At 33.7% G+C, this 14,996-nt stretch overlaps 3 protein-coding genes across 5 annotated transcripts in view; all 3 read left to right on the top strand.

Annotated features, from left to right (window-relative positions):
• The first annotated feature begins 403 nt into the window (after positions 1 to 403).
• On the top strand, positions 404 to 894 carry LOC120776047. Its single transcript, XM_040106497.1, has one exon. The coding sequence runs from the start codon at positions 448 to 450 to the stop codon at positions 892 to 894; it is 447 nt and encodes a 148-aa protein (XP_039962431.1). The 5' UTR covers positions 404 to 447.
• Positions 895 to 1,661: 767 nt separating this feature from the next.
• Positions 1,662 to 5,575, top strand: LOC120774934 (ubiquitin-conjugating enzyme E2 S). Of its 2 annotated transcripts, none has more exons than XM_040104812.1 (5): positions 1,662 to 1,747; positions 1,827 to 2,305; positions 2,390 to 2,537; positions 2,795 to 3,114; positions 3,890 to 5,575. In XM_040104812.1, the coding sequence occupies exons 2-5, from the start codon at positions 2,297 to 2,299 to the stop codon at positions 4,028 to 4,030; spliced, it is 618 nt and encodes a 205-aa protein (XP_039960746.1). In that variant the 5' UTR covers positions 1,662 to 1,747; positions 1,827 to 2,296; the 3' UTR covers positions 4,031 to 5,575. The 2 variants fall into 2 exon arrangements, with proteins under 2 accessions (XP_039960746.1, XP_039960747.1); XM_040104813.1 differs by having other exon boundaries at positions 1,668 to 1,921; positions 1,988 to 2,305.
• Positions 5,576 to 14,068: 8,493 nt separating this feature from the next.
• LOC120773947 overlaps positions 14,069 to 14,996 on the top strand; it is a 130,973-nt gene continuing 130,045 nt past the window's right edge. For both annotated transcript variants that reach the window (XM_040103166.1, XM_040103167.1), the window contains exon 1: positions 14,069 to 14,200. The gene's annotated coding sequence lies outside the window, so the exon portion shown is untranslated. The remainder of the gene's footprint in view (positions 14,201 to 14,996) is intronic.

Consider the following 14,996-nt stretch of genomic DNA (forward strand, 5'->3'; position numbering starts at 1 on the left):
CAGTCAATCACATCGAAAGATTATCTGCGCTTTTTTGAAAAAACCTATCAACGTCTTACAAATTTGATGCTTTTTAAAAGTAATAAACAGTCTTCTGCTAACTGAAGTGCAATATATTTTCATTTCTTAAATACAACTTCGTTAGATAAGAGAACATGAAATTGGCAACGATAAATTTCATGAACCTGAAAAAACGGGACTTATTTTGTCTTTCTTTCTATAATTTTTCTGTTCCCATATATTTTTTATGTTATAATTTTATTGTTATAATTTTATCACACACCCTATAATAACGAATTGAAAATACCGATATGGTAATTAATAATCAATCGATAACATTGCATATCTTTAAATTTGTTTTGTTTCAAATACATTTTGTACGAATCATATATCAATCAACATATTTCTATTAAATTTTCTATTAATTCGGTTTCAAATATAACAACAATGTATAAATGCCGTCCCACCGGCGAGTGGATGAGCTATGATGCTAATATACCGACTCCAAAAACTGTTACACATGAAATGCTTGAGGCCGGACGAAAAGCGACATCAAACATACGCATAATCGCTAGGAAGCAACTCAACTTTCAATCCTATCCCATGAATGACTTCCGCTTTGATTTGCTGCACTTTGACAAGCCTAAAGAATTTCAGAGTGTTTCAACCTACAAACGTGACTATGTGGAACCATTACCATCGAAGTGTAAGCCGAAAAACGTACATGATGTAGAATCGCCGGATCCACTTTTCAACCGTAGAACTGTGAATGATTTTGAAATGGTGCCTTGGGTGGATACTAAGTTTATGGACGATAAAGTTTTCAATATCTCAGAGTCACGAAGAAAGATCAACTTCTTTAGGCAATTGCGGAATCGCAGTTTCCAATTTTAATAAATTTGCAATAAATTGGAATGAAAATGGAAACAAGCTGCTAATATAATACATTCACATTTTTGGCATATACGCTAAAAATTTATATTGACTGAATTAAGTTAATAAAACCTTTCTTGTTTACATACCAGTTTTTTATAGTTATATCTAATAATTGAAGCACAGCCCGTGATGAATTTCTTGCGGAAGCTTGAGTTTTGCTATTGCGGATATGGGAAACAAATTTTATACAAACACACAAACCACTTTGCATGCTAAGCCACAAACACTAGAAATATGCACTTTGAAAACTAAACTAAAAACAAATGTACTCATTTTGCATTTAGCTGTACCTAAACTACAATACTTTTTGATTGTTTAACGCACTTCAAATATATTTAAAACACTATAAAATAAGAATTCATAACATTTTTAATTTACTCAATCGAATTTTCCAGACTTTCATGGCGCCGTTATACATTAGAACAACCTACGCGACCCCTACCGGTACAATTCAATTTGGCTGTGTTTCATACGCACGCAGTGTTGCATTTAAAGTTACCAAATATTCCAATTAGAATTTGAATAGTTATATATAAATCGCTTGCTCTGTGCACGTGGTGAGCTTTTAAATTAACAAGTTTTTTGTCAAGAACTATAAATTAGTACATATTTTTCAATTAAAACATATGCTTTTAAAGCAGACAAATATATAAATTTTTGTATTAATACTTTTCAGTAGCAATACAACCTAGGCAATCGTACATTTTATGAAAGCACTCTTCGCAACACTGTTCCCGTCGAGTGGGAAAAGTTTGTTTCGCCAATTGACATTTTCTTTTTGGGAGTTTTGTTCGAGAACTATAAAATTCTAGTAAGTCGAGTAAAATTTTTGAAACAACTTCAAAAGAGGCAGAATTTTCAAAACATAAACTCACATAAATTGTGTTTAGAAAGGCCGCTAAAGTACACATTGAAGTGCAGCTGAAAATTTGCTACAAAGAAGTGTGTGAGTGAAACATTAATAACAAGCGACGCCATCGCAAAAGTAAGTGTAGTGGGAAAATTGAAGGAACACAAAAAGAAAATACGCATACATTTTCCATTTCCAAAGACGTACCGATCCAAAGTGACGCTTTTTACACGGCGCAAGTTCGAATTGCATTGAAAACTTTTGTGTGCTGTTGTGGGTGCGTAAAGCGATAGTGCTCAAGGTGAAGGGGAACCGAATAAAGCGATAGACGCACAAATATCCGTACATAGGAAAATTTGTATTGTCAGCTAGTTGAGTTGCACAAGACGAACCAACAAATAAAACACAAGAGCAAAACAAAAGCAAGTGGAAAGTAAGAGCATCGACAGCCTCACACAGCATACGTAGCATTAGCAGACAAAACATTTACAGAAATCGAAAGTCATAACCATGAGTTCGGTACGTACAGCTTACAAGCTACAAGTTGATTGTCTTATGCAAATTACATACAATACTTTTAATTTTCATATTTCTATGCTACAGATATCAAATGTGGAAAATCTGTCACCACAGACAATTCGTCAAGTAATGAAGGAAATGCAGCAGATGAGCGAAACACCATTAGAGGGCATCAAAATACAAATAAATGACGCTGATGTAACTGACATTCAAGCGCTAATCGAAGGTCCTGGTAAGTATATGTTCATATGTGCATTGCATACAAACAAATACTAGTTTCGGTGACTCCCTTGCAATACAATACATGCTTTTTGTAAAAAAACGTGACAAATAAGAAAAATCAATGCAAACTGCCCTTGATACGCATGTATTTTGGCCTTGCCGCAAAGCTACTTGGAATGCGTGCATATGCTATAAACATAAGCTTAAATTAAATTTTTCTTTTTTTTCTCTTATATAGATATTTATAATATTTTGTACTTATTACAGCTGGTACCCCATACGCTGGTGGCGTTTTTCGTGTTAAGCTAACACTCGGAAAAGATTTTCCGCAATCACCGCCAAAAGCCTTTTTCCTTACAAAAATCTTTCATCCAAATGTGGCGGCTAATGGTGAAATTTGCGTAAACACATTAAAGAAGGATTGGAAACCTGATTTGGGTATTAAACATATATTGCTCACCATAAAATGCCTTCTTATTGTACCAAATGCGGAATCTGCGCTAAACGAAGAAGCTGGTAAACTGCTACTGGAGCGTTATGATGATTACTCACAGCGTGCAAAAATGATGACGGAAATTCACGCACAGGTTGGTATTTAGTTCGTGTATTGAAACTGTCGATATAAAAATCAATTGGTGATGTGTGGTCGTGCTGAAGGCATTTAAAGTAATTAAAAATAATTGAAAGTTCATGATAACTGTACTACCTACTACGTAGAGACGTGATGATTTTGTTGTTGTAGAGTAAAAAAATTGGTGGATAACTTTTTCCCCTAATTGGCAACAAACTTTAGCCTCTTAGATGCGTGTTTGAGTGTCTTCAAATTACATAAATAACATTGAAATCATTCTCATACAGCATTTACAGCCGAAGGATTCATCTAAAATTAAATTTAAAGGATTTGTGAAAAAAAAATTAATTTTTCATAAAGTTTCAAACAAAAAAGTATGATTATGGGTCTTAATTTTTACCACAAATTGCCTTGAAAAAAATTGTTATAATCGAAAAAATCCTTCAATCAATCATGAGGTATTTAGAAGAACTGTGAAAGTTTTCAATAAGTTCGCTTCTCTTTTTCTAAGAAATCGTAACCACAGACTTTGAAAACGATGTTTCGAGGAAACCACGATCAAAAATTAAAATAGCCGACCGGTCTAGGCAGGTGGGCCGCTCTCCCAAATGTTCTATCTCCTACATTTTTATTGGGATTACCTTGAAACTTCGGGAAAGTATACATGTCATAGTATACGATTTTTGATATTTCAAAACCCCGTAATCCCTTAAATATAACAGCAATATATAATATATATAATATACATACATACAAACATAAAATACTAATATTTTTCTTCCACCTTACAGCCCGCAAAAGGTGCCGCCAGTGGTGATGCGAAAGATGATGATGGTCCCTCCTCTAAAAAACATGCTGTCGACAAAAAACTGCAGGACAAGAAAAAAGAAAAGCTAATCAAAGAGAAGAAACGTATGTTGAAGCGGTTATGAGTCGGTAGTTGTACATGTATTGAGCCTTTATCAAAGGGCGGTAACACAACAAGTCACCTTAGCGTTCAATTCTTAAAAAAATTAACAAAAGCAAACTAAGCCAAAACATCCAAAAAGCATTAAGTGGCAAATGCAAGTACAGAAGCAGCGGCAACAGGAGCAGCATTAGCAATTATAAGTAATACCCAATTGCAATAATAAGAACAACAGCAAAACCATAACAATAATAACAATGTTAAAAAGTGCAGAGGAGAGCAGTAAATTTGGGGACGGCACCACAGTTCTAACTAACAACACGAAAAATCACACCACACATGTTATAAAAAAAATCAGTGTGAAACGGTATATTCACTATGTGCGCTATTTATATGCTACAAGTTTTGTATGCTGCTGGAGTAACAGTAGATATGTGCATTTCTTTTATTTCTTTAATTTGGCACATTTTAAATGGAATGGATTATCATTACAATAGCTTTATGTTTTATTAATGAATTAATTTGGACACGATACCGTAGGCATCACATAAACAAGACACACACACATATATACACTTCTCTTAATTGAGCCATGTTCGATACATATTTAAATATAATTTTGTGTAATTCTTCTTAGCTTTCTCTCATGAAATTAGTCAGGATAGTTTAATAATTGTTATAAAAGAGAAGAAACTAAATACTATGTAATATAATACTAAGTTTTATTTAGCATTAATTTACCTAATGTATTGTTCTAATTGCATATTTATAAACTCCTAGAAAAAGAAAACAAAAATAGAGAAAACCAAAACTAATTTTATACTTATATTAGCCTTATGGAAACATGCACATCACGTGCATACATACATACGTATATGCATTAGGGTGTTTGTTATATGCCAAGTTGATCGACGCCCTCTGATGGTGGAAGAAAGAAAAATAAAATCATTTTAAGTTTCGCATATTAAAAAAAAAAATGTAAAAAAGTCAACTTGAAGAATAATGGACTCCCTAATACATATATATATATATGTATATATATATTACAGAACGGTTCAATGGCTACACAATATCATTTATATAGCAAAAGCGCGAAATGTTTAGCATTATGCGTACTCACATACAAAAATGTTTATGATTTATGACTGCGTGTGTAGTAACATACAAACATTTATTATTTATATATTTGTATGTATGCGCGCTTTGTTTTTGCAGCATTTAAGCGCACTTGTGTTCAATTCGAAAAAAAAACTGCTAACATTTTCCTTCAAACTAGTACTCGCCACAAATCGCCATCCACAACACCCACACACTTATTGCATGCACACGTTGATTAAATACTTACATACATACATATTACTTACTACATATAAAATATATTGAAGTAACCGTACATGCATTAAAACTGATATACGAATACTGAGAGTGAAGAAAAAACAAAAAAAAAAAAGAACAAAAGCCAACAACAATGAGAATCGCCTAACGAACACCTTCCCGTGTACCATTTTTAGCGTGTAGTAGTGTGAAATAAAAGAAAAGCAATTGTGCAAAAAAAAATGTAAAATGTCAATTATAATGTTCTTATAATTTTGATTCTGATGGACATTGAATGTTGGAATTTGTTACAATTCATGCATAATGGCTGAGCGATGTAGGAAGTTCGTCGCAGCGGCATGTGGTTATGACTTAATGTCTTGCTCGCGAAGTATGTACGTATGTGGGCGTGACGAGGTACGCAACGAACGAACGTTATTTGTAAAATTTTTTATGATTTCATTTCTGCTTTGGAAATACTAATAATTTGCATTCTACGTTTTCTTAGCCATTTACTATGCGTTTAATTTAAGTGCTTGATTTTTATAGCATTTTTCTTTTACAATTTTTTTTACATTTTTTTTTTTTTAATTTTTTTAAAATTTTTTAATTTTTTAAATTTAATTTTTCTTAATTTTTTTTTTTAATTTTTTAATTTAAATTTTTTTTAATTTTTTTTTATTTTTTTTTAATTTTTTTAAAAAAAATTTTTTTCTAATTTAAAAAAAAAATTTTTTAAAAATTTTTTTTTTTAATTTTTTTTTAATTTTTTTGTTTTTTTTTTTTGTTTTTACATTTCAAATTAAATATTACCAACAAATTAAACTTACTGACTAAATATAGTCATTTCTGCCTAAGCTAAATTATTTCTGCCTCTTGGCGCGCTAATAAACAAATTTATATCCCCTTGCAACATGTATGCTACAAAGTATAATAGTTTAAGTTAACGGTTGTTTGTATTACCTAAAAATAATCGAGTTAGGTATATAAGTAGTTTTTTATACATATGTAAAATGATCAGTATGATGAGACGAGTTGAAATCCGACTGACTGCCTGTCCGTCCATCCGTCAGTTCAAGCTGTAACTTGAATAAAAATTGAGATACCGTAATGAAACTAGGCACTCCCGCTCCATGGCATAAAAAATATCGGATTTGCGGATGGGCGTAATTGTACCACTGCCGCGCCCACAATATTTTTTTATTATTTTTTTTTTATTATATTCTCTTGTTTAATTAATATGGAAATTCAGGTTCCCATGTCATCTGTCTATCCACGAATGAATGTCTGGGATCAGTCTGTTGGTCCATCGTCCCTTGGATGAGGTTTGCCATTGCTGCCACATTATAAGGCCCTTAGTTCTCTTTTCTTTTTTCCACCTTTCGCGCAAATTCTTCTCGCACTTCGCGCGAATTCGAAAAGCAGTTATTACTCGGATTGCAGAAAGTCTATACCCCGCTTTTATTAGTCTTGCATATGATTTTATCTTCTTGTATCTTTCTGTTGGGTATGCCATCTAATCCAGACGCTTTGTTATATTTATATTAGCTATGGTCAATGTATCATCTTCAGCGATCACCAAAAGTGGATCGGTATCTTCGTGGCTTAGCGTATGAGCTAAAGTGCTGTGTCGGAAATAATGACCTGACTATTTTTCTCATAAAAGACATGTATTAGGCCGCTGGGACTTATTTTTGAACTTTGACATGAAAATTGTGTACCCAGTTCTCCAGGTATCTGTGTTCTCTTCGCTTTTCGAAACTGGGTAATAGCTGGCTGCATATGTACATGCATATTTGGAAACTTCTTTAGTTTCACATAAAAATTCTTATGGTTTCCACAAAATTTGTTTTTTTTTTGCTTAATGCTTTAAATTATTTATTTTTGTTTTTATTTGGATTTATTTATTTTACTTTGTTTCACTATTTTATATAAACATACCTACATGCATATGTACATACAATTAGATATATGTATGTATTTATTATTTTTATTTATTTATTTTTTTTTAACTTTTTTTAAATACCTTTTAAGTACTTCTATGCATTTTTTTAATACTTTCTTATTTTTTCTTTTCGTTTTAATTTTTTAATTCATTTTTTTTTGTTTTGTTTTTTATTTTTACATTATTGTTGTTGCTCATATTTCCCTTATTTGTTTGATAGTAATTTTATTTTTATTTATTTTTTTAACTTTTTTTTAAATACCTTTTAAGTACTTCTATACATTTTTTTAATACTTTTTTATTTTTTCTTTTCGTTTTAATATTTTAATTCATTTTTTTTGTTTTGTTTTCTATTTTTACATTATTGTTGTTGCTCATATTTCCCTTATTTGTTTGATAGTAATTTTATTTTCATATAAAAAATTATATTTATTATCTTGTCCACTTTTCTTCGCTTCTTTCTCTTTACTTTATTAGCCAAAGACAAATTGAATTAAATTATAGATTGAACTCAACCTATGCATATAATGTATGTATGTATGTATATGTATATGTATATTTAAATTGCACTCATATTACATATTATTTTGTGTCAGAAGTGAAAATTTACGCGTTGCATTACTTTTCCAATATGTTAATTACCAATGCCGTAATTGTCGCGACACAGCTGGTCAACGCCAAAGTCAACATTAGCTATTTCTTTCCTCAAGTACATGCACAGCTTCATACATACATACATACATCCGTACATACGCGTATATAGTACTATATAGAGACTTGCAGGCATTTATGCATACATCAATGAATATGTAAGTATTAATTATGCGAATTGCTTGTCACAAAAACTAAAAAAAAAACAACTATAAAACAACAACAATTTTACACACTATATGTGGGTTTCCACATATTGTGTCATTTTTTATGTGTTTTTATTATTATTATTTTTTATTTCTTTATGTAGGCACACAAAAGCGTAGCAACTACAACACTTGACTTGCAACAGCGTCACCATGTCACTCATCGATTCTTTGCAGCGCTCACTTTTCATATATTAATAGGCGGGGCGTGCGGGACTCGCGCCACAATGGATTAGAATCGTTAGTTTGCGATTTTTTGCGAAAAAACATATGTGCATACACATATTAATGCCAGTATAAATTGACTCGCGCCCAATGCAACAAAAATGAATGATATGCAAACATACATACACACTTATGTGTGTGTCATATCGTCAAAGCAAACTTTAGAGGTGAGAAGGAAGTACGCTGCAAACTTCTCACACACACATACATATTTGTACACACACAATTTTACATTCGGATTAAAATACTTGTTATTGTGCTTTAAACTCATTATATAACAAAAGAACTTTTTGGGAAGAGTAATATACAGCAGTAATAAAAATTTAAAAATAAGAGCAAGAAAAAACGTTGACTTCGGCTGCACCGAAGCTATAATACCCCTCACTAGGGTTCTATAGGTTCTTATAGCATAAGAGGGTATAAAAATCTTTAGCTTGATTTTCATTGGTGATTAATTGGTCAGTTTGTACGGCAGCTATATACTATAGTGATCCAAAGAGTACAATCTATTTAAAATTTACCAGTGAAGAACCTGTGGCTGATACGAAACCTACTTCAAATTTTACACCACAAGTTCTTGCAGACAATGTTGATGAGGACAGCAACTTTTTTCCCGAGTACGAGAACATCGACCATTCTGGACTTGATCTTAGTCAATCAAAGAAAGTACCAAAAACTAAAGTATCAGTGTACCGTACAAGAGAAATTGGCGTCTATTCATTGATTCGTCGAAACGTAGTCTTCAATGTGAGCTCTTACATAACGGAAATAAAATGACAGTTTGTTAATTGCACATTCAATAAAATTAAAAAGGAATATGCCACGATAGCCTTGGTTATGGAGAAAATAAAATACATACAACATAACCGGCTGATATGCGTCGACCTAAAAATGGGAAATTTTATTTTGGGTCAACAAAAAAGATATACCCAATACACCTGTTTCATATGCTTATGGGATAGCCACTTACGCGGTTATTACCGAGTTTACAACAGCGCGCCAGTCGTTCTTACTTTCCGTTGTTTGGTGCTAATTGGAGATTCCAAGTGCAGCGAGGTCCTGGTCTTTCCAACAAAGTGGAAGTCCTCTTCCACTAAATAAATATGTCAATGTCGTCGTATATGCAAAGGGCCACAAATCTTCCGCAGGCGCTTTCCCTCATCAGTTGTTGTCATATTCCATGCCTCTGCACCACACAGCAGGACGGAAATAATGAGTGACTTATACAATTTGGTATTTGTTCGTCGAGAGAGGACTTCACTTCTCAATTGCCTGCTCAGTCCAATGGAGCCCCTGTTGGCAAGATTTATTTTGCGTTGGATTTCGAGGCTGACGCAATTGTTGGTGTTAATGTTGGTTCCTAGATAGACGAAATTATCTACAACTTCAAAGTTATGACTGTCAACAATGTCGTGGGAGGTTAAGTCCCGAATGCGACGATTTGATGATGTCAGGAGATATTTCGTCTTACCCTCGTCCACTGCCAGACCCATTTGCTTCGTTTCTTTGTCCAGCCAGGAGAAAGCAAAACTAACGGCGCGGTTGTAATGGCCAATAATATAGCTGTCCTTGGCGTACGCCAGCAGTTTTACACTCTTGTAGAAGATTGTGATAGAATACTGGACTAACAAACTTTGGCCTTTGAGAGTGAATTTAGTACCGGATAATATGAATGTGTTAAATGCTCCTCTAGTAGGTAGAGACCGCATTGTATTAGCTCTTCTTCATCTAAAGTTAAGGGGTTAGTAGGGTAATCTGGCCTGTCTTTTGACATTTTTTTCATAGAAATTTTTATTCCACAATAGAACGTTTTTCACATATTATGAGTTATATCGTGGAGTGTAAAAACAATTTTTTTCGGAATTTTTTGATGACATCTGTGGGAGAAATGGCTGGATGATTGATGCGTTTTTTCACTGGCGTACACGATTTCTCATGTTTGGATCATCTGAAACACAAAAACCCAATTTATTCTTAAAAAGTACGTGAATGGTTATCGTCCCTACTAGAATCATGAAAAAATGTTGATAAATAAAAAAGTCATTAACGTTTTGTTTTTAATTCTGCGCCACGTTTTTTTACATAAATTTTGTCATAACATTGTCAATAAATTATAAAAAATTATGAGTCTAGTAGGGACGATAGCCAGGCGTTTTGTGAACACTTAAAAAAAAATTAAGCAAATCGGTTGAGTAGTTCGACCAGAATCATGTCCGCCAGTTTAAAAAAGTGTGTTTTGAGAAAAACGCGTTTAAAGTTTGAGGTAAGCACTCCGAGCGCTCCGAACGTCGAGCGGTATTATTATTTTTGGACCTTTTGCGAAACCTTCCAATGGTAAAGTGGGCTTCTACATTAATTCTAAGGGTATAAGGGAACAGAGAATCCAAAAAAAAAAATATTTTTTTTAAAGACCATACTGACCCCTTAATTCAGATAAAACAATAGATAAAAGCTCTAAGTGAGGATGGGTAATGTTTTAAGTATATCAGTAAAATATTTACGTAATTGAGCACAAAAAAAATTAAAGCTGGTATTTAGACGGTCCTCAAATCAGGGATCTAATAAAGGACCTCAATTTTACTGATTATATGACAGATAACGAGAAATCTGTATGTATATAATTTTTATTTAGGTTAAACAAAATTTCTTAGGAAATAAAAAGACTCCAGACTATATTCAACACATTGATGACAAATATCGGCAATTCCGTCAAATGAGCACCCTCCATGAAGGAGGACTTGTGCAAAATCTCAGATCGACATCTCATAACATACTCAGTTCATGGGCATAAAACCCATTTTAAATGTGTATCTATTTTTGTACATCTTAAAGTGTTATTTATATACATTTCAGCAACTAAAAAAAATCGTATTTAATTTTTGTTTATTTTCTCCGACAATTATGCCTTCTTTCTTCTACAAGCGCAAAACAATCAAGTTGGATATATCCAAATTTTATCGCAACAAGCAATTATTTTGAAAGCAACAATCAAAAATCAGCATTGAATGAATGGAAGAAAGTCAACAAGAAAGCAAGTTCAGAAATTTACAATTCACGTTCTTTCAAGATCAACTTGCTCATCCAATCAAGCAACCACACAGCTAACAGCAAAAAAATTGCTCTGCACCTACCGACTTTCATACAAATGTACAAATGAGTAATTACTCAGCATTGCGTCGCGCTCACACAAAATAGTCAAAATCTTTCAAACTCGCTTTTGTAATAATTTTCGCTCCTTGATTTGCCATATTTGAAAAACACGCTGCCACAGTGAAGATCAGCCAACACTCATAGCAGTGGCGTGGCCGGAAATGCCGCATTCGAGAGGGGATAGCAGGCGGGTTACAAGGTATTTTTTAATTTTATTTTTTCTTTTTTTAATCTAAAGAAATATTTCGAAATTCTATAGAAACTAGTACTTTATCTTAATTTGTTGTTATAAACAAGAAGTGCCGCTGGATGATGAATCAGAAAAAAACTACTGAATAATTTTTGTCGACAGTTGGAATATTTCTAATCTCACAGTGATATCTCGACAGCCAATAATCGTGCCTTATAGTCATGACTAAATCAACTTGATTTTATTGCATTTAACAGTTCCAATAAAGCTGGTGGCATCGAGTGCTTATAAAGCTTTTCTCTTGCTTATAAATTCCAACCAAAATGACACTGTCTTCGATTTGTCTTAACCTCTTCCATAGTAACTATTACTCACGTAGTCAGTAACCCTGACCTGTCAGATTTACTGCTTTCTTTTCAATCTAAAACAGCAACGGAGTTCAGCCCAAGTCTACGATAAGCAAAAAAAAAAAATATATGTGACCTGGTCTACGGAAAGGGGACTTAGGTGTCAAAAAAAAGGAGAACAATTAATGAGATAACGAGAAACTGTCGATTATTTTTAACAGCTTTTCCCAGAAAACTAGTTTTCGCACGTTAGCTCCCTTTTCGTAGACCAGGTCACATATATATTTTTCTAATATCGTTTCTCAGCAGGCTTTATTAATTATCCCACTGTAATTTTTGCTGTCATTTGGAATATGGAATTGAACTTGTTGAACGGTCCATTTGTCGATTAAAAATCACGGTGTACCTAAAGTGCCACTAAGTTTTTAGGCTCCAGAAGGAATAATGACCCTATAAAGTATATACAAATGACCATCATGGCGAGCGCAGTCGATTTGGATAAGGCTGTCTGTCCGTATATATACAAATTAGACCTACAGTTTTCGAGATATCGGTCTAACATTTTTCACACGTCTATTTTTCCCAAGAAGACGCTTAGCTTTCGAAACCGCCGATATGGGACCACTACAGGTAAAATATAGCTGTCTACAAACTGATTGACGAAAATCGAGCACTTGTATAGTATGTAAAACCTGTGAAGGGTTTTTTCTTGTTTGCTTCTAATCGTAAATGCTGTTTCTCCCATCGGGATCCGCACTTTGTTTCAAGCTACAGATCCCCTGGCCATATTAGGTTTGAGAAGAATCGGAAAGTTGCTTACATTGTTTAGTTTATAGTAATGTATACGTTCTACGTTCTTGTTTCAACTATAACCCACTAAACCTCATTTTTTATGTTGACTAGTCTAAGAGATTGATGTAGATAGCGCTTACGTGGTTATAGTCGCGTTTACAACGGCGCATCAGTCGTTCTTACTTTTCGCTGTTTGGCGACAATTGGAGGTTTCAAGTGTAGCCAGGTCCTTCTCCACCTGGTCTTTCCCACGGAGTGGGGGGTCTTGCTATTCCTCTGCTTCAACTGTCGGTTACCTTAAGAGCTGGAGTGTTCTCTTCCATTCGAACAACATGACCTAGTCAGCGCTGCCGCTGAAGAAAACAGCCTCGGATGAGTTTGTCAGCAAAGATAAACATTTTAGATGAAATACTAGTTTAAAACCCGAATGGAATAGAAGGAAAGGTTTAAGCTGGCTACAATAAGCACTATATAACTCAATTAAGTCTGTTGGTAGAACTGTTTCGCCTTATCATGGTAACTTAGCGAATCAACTGGGTACGATTTAAAGTCGTTTGTCATACACCAAATTGCTCCAGAAATATCCAGAAAATTTATTCCAGCAGATGGCGCAAATGTTCGTATATAGACTATTTGAAGAATACATATATTTTTTCCGTTAAAAATTCCCACTTCTTCGGATCGGGAATATAGCCGCACATTGGCGCTTTCGTGCATCAGCCGTGTTGCACCCAATTGCCGGACGCCAGTGTTTGCTTGACGCACCGTGTGTTGGCGTTTTAACGTTGTTATTCTTAATGTTGTTGTTTTTAATATTATTGGCATTGCCGCTATTGTTGTTGTTGCGACGGTTAAGGCTGAAAGTAAAAACAAAACGATATTCATATGGCGTCGCTGTCGCCGTTTCAAAGTGATTTTGGAGGAAAGCTGTGCGCATGTGTGTGTTCGCATTCATATTTGTGTGTATATATGAGAGACCGCTTGAATAGCTGGAGGAAGCACAGCGCTTAGGCGGGCGATGCGTGGCGTGCGGTGTGCGGCAGGCAAGTATTAAGCGCCTCAGCTGGCTGCATGGCCGACGACTGGTAGTGGACGACGTCAGTCAAAGCTCAGGCACACCGCTGTGGGTGTGTGTGTTTGTGTATATTGTGACAGCAATATACTCCGATGGACCGCAACACCGCAAATTGTTTGCGCTTGAACATCGTAAGCAGGTAGATCGACAGATCAGTTGTGACGCGATACTTGTACGAACTGCACGAAACCACAGCGTATCTCAGCGAACCGCTACGATCAGGTGTTGTGTTGTTGCTGTTGTCGCCGCCGGTGGGGATCCATATACGAATCAGTTGGTCGAATCGATATCGAATTTACGGTGTGTTGTGTGGTTTTTGTTGTTAGTATATTAAATATATAAATTAGTTAATAATACACTTGTAGTTGTTGTTGTTGCGTGATTTTTTGTTGTCACCTCAAAGCGATGATTAGCCATTCTCGCGCGAATCTTACAAAGTGCTAAATCTAATTGGAACGGATTGGCGATTTTTGTGCATTGTGTTGTTGTAAAACACATTAGCAACAATTGTTGTTTGTTTGTTGGTTTTAAGATGTAATGTGATCGCCAAGCTATTTATTGAATTGCTCCAACAATTTATTGATTGATCGGATGTGATGAATCGGATTTCCATTGTCATATATTTGCGTTTTCTGAATTCTGTGATTTTTCTAAAGTGATTGATTTGATAAAAAAATATTTAAAAAATAAAAAACAAAGTGGAAAAAACTAAAATTAAATTAAAATATCTTCCAGACAAATACAAATAATTTAGGTATTGAAAAAATTAACTAAAGTGAATTACAAATAAATTATATTAACCGAAATAGTACATATGTACATATGTATGTACATATATGTATTTAATAAAAATTAATTAAAATCAAATTTGATAAATATAACTAACATAAATGAATAAAATCTCCGCAAAAATAATTAAATTTAAGTTAAATTTATTATTTTAAATTTAATTATAATTAAAATTATTTTGTTGATATGATTAATTTAAACCTTTTTATTAATTAATTAAAGTAAATTAAATATAATTTAACTAAAGTTGACCATTTATTCGGTGTAATTGAAAATCATCAAAAATTAGACGGAATTAATTTTTATA

The sequence above is a fragment of the Bactrocera tryoni genome, chromosome 4, assembly GCF_016617805.1.
Source record: "Bactrocera tryoni isolate S06 chromosome 4, CSIRO_BtryS06_freeze2, whole genome shotgun sequence".
NCBI classification, from domain to species: Eukaryota; Metazoa; Arthropoda; class Insecta; order Diptera; family Tephritidae; genus Bactrocera; species Bactrocera tryoni.

What these genes read in the sequence shown, in the direction of transcription:
- LOC120776047 (XM_040106497.1), top strand. Translation starts at nt 448, where the DNA reads ATGTATAAATGCCGTCCCACCGGCGAGTGGATGAGCTATGATGCTAAT.
- LOC120774934 (XM_040104812.1), top strand. An exon ending in AGCGCTAATCGAAGGTCCTG is followed by an intron (nt 2,538 to 2,794) that starts GTAAGTATATGT and finishes TACTTATTACAG; the next exon opens with CTGGTACCCCATACGCTGGT. An exon ending in TGACGGAAATTCACGCACAG is followed by an intron (nt 3,115 to 3,889) that starts GTTGGTATTTAG and finishes TCCACCTTACAG; the next exon opens with CCCGCAAAAGGTGCCGCCAG.